Source organism: Alosa sapidissima, chromosome 18, assembly GCF_018492685.1.
Source record: "Alosa sapidissima isolate fAloSap1 chromosome 18, fAloSap1.pri, whole genome shotgun sequence".
NCBI lineage: Eukaryota > Metazoa > Chordata > Actinopteri > Clupeiformes > Clupeidae > Alosa > Alosa sapidissima.
In genome coordinates this window covers 30385900-30390899 of record NC_055974.1, presented here as the reverse complement: position 1 = coordinate 30390899, position 5000 = coordinate 30385900, and the positions used below count along the sequence as shown (strand labels likewise).

Sequence of the window (5000 nt, the reverse complement as noted above, 5' to 3'; positions counted from 1 at the left end):
TGCCAGCATTTGAAGTGTCAGGTCCTCTGTAGCTAATACCCACAGAGTAACATGAGTAACGGCAGCAATAAACTAGATGTACCGCATAGCGGTACAAAATATGACCGCCTCTCCTGCACATTCTCTTCACAAAAATAAACCACGCTTGTCAATTTGTCTCCATCTCCTACTTCTGCAACTCATGTGCATGTAAATGAGTGTGTGCATATGTGAGTTTGCTTTTGTTTATAAGAGTGTGTGTGTGTGTGTGTGTGTGTGTGTGTCTGTGTGTGTGCATGTGCGTATGCGTGCCTGTGTGTATTGTGTGTTTGCATGCGCACATGCATATGTGTGCCTGTGTGTGTGTGTTTATGTGTGTGCATTTGTGTGGGTGGGTGTTTGTGCATGTGTGTGTGCTTGCCTGTCTGTATGTGTTTATGTGTGTGTGTGCTTGCCTGTCTGTATGTGTGCGACTGTGTGTGTGTGTGTGTGTGTGTGTGTGCACGCACGTGTGCGTGCATGTACTTTATGTGTGCAAATCACAAATGAGTGGGTATGGGCTAGGTTGATGCGGGCTCTTGAGACTAACATACCATACATTTTGTCATTTTGGGTGCAACGGTTCAGGTAGGGCTAGTCATTTAACCTAGTGCGGTGGGGGAGTGGCCACCAAATTTCATGTTCCCTGGTGTTTCAGTAACCCAGGAATCACTGACCAAAATTGATGACGGTAAAAGAAAAAAATTAATTAATTTTTTATATTTTAAATGACTTGTTGTCCTGATTCTTCCTGTGGATCTTAGTGGGCACTGAGGAAGCAATAATTTCATCGCTAGTTTTTCATGATTACTATTTCAATTGTTTCATATCAAAATTCACTAATGTGTTTTATGTAGTTTGTCGAGGACTGGTTCAGACACGTCACATCCATAACGTGAAACCGTCACATCCATAACGCCAGTTTTTCCTACATAATGCATTAGGAAAATGACGCATAGTTTCAAAAACACTTTTTGTGTTCATTCAAGTCTCCTTCATGCTACATATATCATAGTTTCGGCAGTTTCCTTTAAAATTCACAGAGTTTGTAGAAAACCTGTAATCTCTCACAAAAGTGTGTCTATTTCATGTCACATCCATAACGCTGATAAAATGTCTTGTATTCTTAGGATGAAAATGATTATATGAAATTTGAGGATTTCTCAGTATTCAGAGGACAGAGGTTACATTAAAAGTTATGCAAATTAATTCACTGATACTAATGTTGCCCCCACTCTAAGGCATTTTGTTTACCAATATGAGTCCAATTGTCACATCCATAACGCTGGAACTGCCCAGTTACATTGTGTAGCTTTAACTTCAGTCTAATTGTGTGTGTGTGTGTGTGTGTGTGTGTGTGTGTGCGTGTGTGTGTGTTCACGTCCTCTTACAGAGCAGTGTGGCTGAATCCTCCTCAGTCCAGAGCAGCCTTGGAGAAACTTCTCAGGGTCCTCCAGCTCCCATTCATGTTCACCACTCATTTAATCATACGCAACTACACAACTACTCTCACATTCACTACATATGTTACTATTACCATCATACACCACTCATTTAATCATACGCAACTACACAACTACTCTCACATTCACTACATATGTTACTATTACCATCATACACCACTCATTTAATCATACGCAACTACACAACTACTCTCACATTCACTACATATGTTACTATTACCATCATACACCACTCATTTAATCATACACAACTACACAACTACTCTCACACTCACTACATATGTTACTATTACCATCATACACCACTCATTTAATCATACACAACTACACAACTACTCTCACACTCACTACATATGTTACTGTTACATTATATTTACTCTTCCAGTGTGATAATAAGTCAATAAATTGATATAGTTTAATACTGTAATTTTAATGTGTTGTGTTTGTTAGCAATTATATCATGTTTTGACAGGACAAAAGTACAGTTTGTCAACGTTTAAAGTGTAATTCTGTGCTGAATGTTAGCTGTTCCTGACATGGCTATTTCTGATTAGTATGATTTCTGATATGCAGAATCTACAGATGGGCTACTATGCTACTATATAATACTATGCTACTATATAATAAAAATGAATTTGATCAGCATGATGGTTGGTCTATTTTCTTGTGCATGCTGTGTTTATAACAACCAAGGGTCTATTTGTGGATGATAACAGGTGTACATTTTCATTTGGGACCCAATGAAACATTTTGGGATAAAACTGTATCCCAAACTGTAAAAAAGTATTTTTTCATAGTCAGAGCCATACATCATTTGAGAAACAGGAACACAGTTGAACTAAAGGAACATGGTTAAGTCACAGGAACACAGTTGAACTAAAGGAACATGGTTAAGTCACAGGGACACAGTTGAACTAAACAAGACAATAATATAAATGCATAACACGATTGCATATAATTACACAGAGGCTCCCTGAGCAGTGAGGGTGAGTCACAGACAGTACACCCTCTAGCGCCAGCAGCTGGTGGAAGTAGAAACTGCAGAGGCTCTCCCTGAAGTAGAGAGAGCACAGATTCCACCCATCAAAGTGTCCCCACTGACAGAAGTCCCCACGCAGAATCTGCTGCACTACAAATGGCTCAAGAGCAGCTCCAGCAGGTCCACTGAGAGAAGGCTCAGGACAATAATTATGAAGTGGATTATGTAATTCCACATACCGGTACAAAGATTAAGTTAACATGCATCTACTGCAGCCTGACCATGCCACTTTACATGTTATATTTCGTGATTGTATAGCACCTTGAGGAGGCTGCGGTCCTTCAATGTGTGCAGCAAGCTCCTCAGGATGTTCTATCAGTCTGTTGTGGCCAGCGCCCTCTTCTATGCAGTAATGTGCTGGGGAGGAAGCACAAAGAAGAAGGATTCTGGGCGAATTGACAGGCTGGTAAGGAAGGCTGGCTCTGTAGTGGGAGCTGAACTGGAGTGCATCACTTCAATATCTGACAAAAGGACCCTAAACAAACTGATCAACATCTTGGACAATGAATGTCATCCACTCTACAGCACAATCAAAAACCAAAAGAGCTTGATCAGCTGGAGACTTCGCTCACTGCCATGCACAACTGAAAGGCTGAGGAAGTCATTTGTTCCTAGGGCCATTGAACTGTACAATGCCTCACTAAAGGGAAGAGGAGAGATAGACTTCTCTGCTTAGTCTGTCTGCCTCTCCACCCTCTCCATGTCCATGTTTTTTTGAGTACTGACTGCCCACTACTGCTTACTACTGTTTTACTACTGTTCTACTATTGTACACAGCCTAATGTTTTCTCTACTGTTTTACTGCTACACTGTTTTTTTCATGCTATATTAGCACACATGATCAATGGCTGCGGTAAGGCTTCTGATACAATACTGAATGAATGAATGGCTATAACCCTATTACCTCAACCTGTCTTTGCACTGAAATAGTTTTTTATTTTACCTTGTCTACATTACGCTTTACTCCCCTATTTGTCTATATTATTTATGCTGGTCTCTAGACCTTACTCTTGCACTGTTGCACTACTTTTTGCACCTTCACCATGACACTCACTCACTCTCTTGAGCACCTTGCCAGGCACACATAACTAAGGACTATGGCTGGACTACTGTTTGCACATTGGACTTTCTTAATTTAACTTATATAGTGTATTTAGTTTTTGGCTGGACTACTGTTTGCACCTTCACCATGACACTCACTCCCTTTAGCACATCACCAGTCCTGGCCCTGTCACTACAAGCGTCTTATGCTTGATCACCCTCAAACACATTGGACTTTCTTAATTTATATAATAATAAAGTTCCCTTGGCTTTTGGAAATAAAATAGCCGCACATCATCACATACCCTAGAGATTAGCATTGTTCTGCCTCCCAGGCAGTTTTGAAGTTTGGGCGTTCTAGCGCCCCCCCTGTTTGGTATTGTGGTCAAATGTGGTATTGCAGCAGGAAGTTAAAATTTAGGGAAAAAGCAAACAGGAGGTAGTTTTAACACATGTTCCTGCCAGTTAATAAAGAGGTCAGCAGATCATGGAGCGGTCTTCTCATCCGTCACCATCTGTTTGTTTTGAGCCATAGAAAGCATCGTCTGTAAGTGAAAATGTGTTATCTACAAGGATATCTTTCAGTTTTGATGTATATTGATGGAAATTTTTATGTTGCTAGATTAATATCTAGATATTGTTTAGTCACCATTGCTCAGCATAGCATATGCTCATTGTATCATGTATCCAGGATATTGAAGATACCTGCACTTTATTTTTATTATTGTAACAAACTGCACAGTTGTCTTAGAATGGTTTTTATTGGTTACGCACCAAAACACACGAACGCATAATGCCGGGCCAGACCTGGCCCTTATGTTCCAGCACTAAACATCTATGTGAGGCTGTATCTACAACACACACTAGTTAGACCCGGTTATGAACACTGTAATCAACTATAAACATAAACACGACAGTCAGGACGCACAACATTGGTAACTTGCATGGTTAACATTAACATTCAACATAACACATCAACTGAACAGCATCATGGGAGCACAGTCATGAACAGCTAGGCTCAGATCATTACATTATAATTCATGTAAGTTTGGCTCAATATTCATTCTTTAGTAATATATAAAATATATAAGAAATTAATTCGGCTTTATCTCTGTATTATTTCAGTTTTACACCTTGTCTGACAACAAAGAGTCTTCAGTAAACTTGGAGCTTGAGACGCTACATCCTGACTCTCGCGTTATCATTCAGGGAGTTTGGCTGGCTGTCTAATTTTGGTTATGCACACCATTAGGAGGGCAGTATACTTCAGTTAGTCTATTAGCTGGTTTGATTTGCATTGAGCTCAATATACATAAAAATAAAACCATGCCAATTAGAGTGTTGTGCATTAGATTGTGTGTGTGAGTTTGTGGGCTTGAGTTCATGTATGCGTGTGTGTGTGTGTGTGTGTGTGTGAGAGAGTGTGTGTGTAAGCAGCG

At 40.0% G+C, this 5000-nt stretch overlaps 2 protein-coding genes across 27 annotated transcripts in view; one reads left to right on the top strand and one right to left on the bottom strand.

Moving 5' to 3' along the window:
• LOC121689827 (C-type mannose receptor 2-like) overlaps positions 1-1818 on the top strand; it is a 5879-nt gene extending 4061 nt beyond the window's left edge. The window contains exon 5 of the mRNA XM_042070057.1: positions 1412-1818. Within this exon, the coding sequence (XP_041925991.1) occupies positions 1412-1425 (14 nt within the window). The 3' untranslated portion in view covers positions 1426-1818. The remainder of the gene's footprint in view (positions 1-1411) is intronic.
• LOC121689804 (NLR family CARD domain-containing protein 3-like) overlaps positions 1-5000 on the bottom strand; it is a 120801-nt gene that overhangs the window by 50427 nt on the left and 65374 nt on the right. The window lies entirely within an intron of this gene.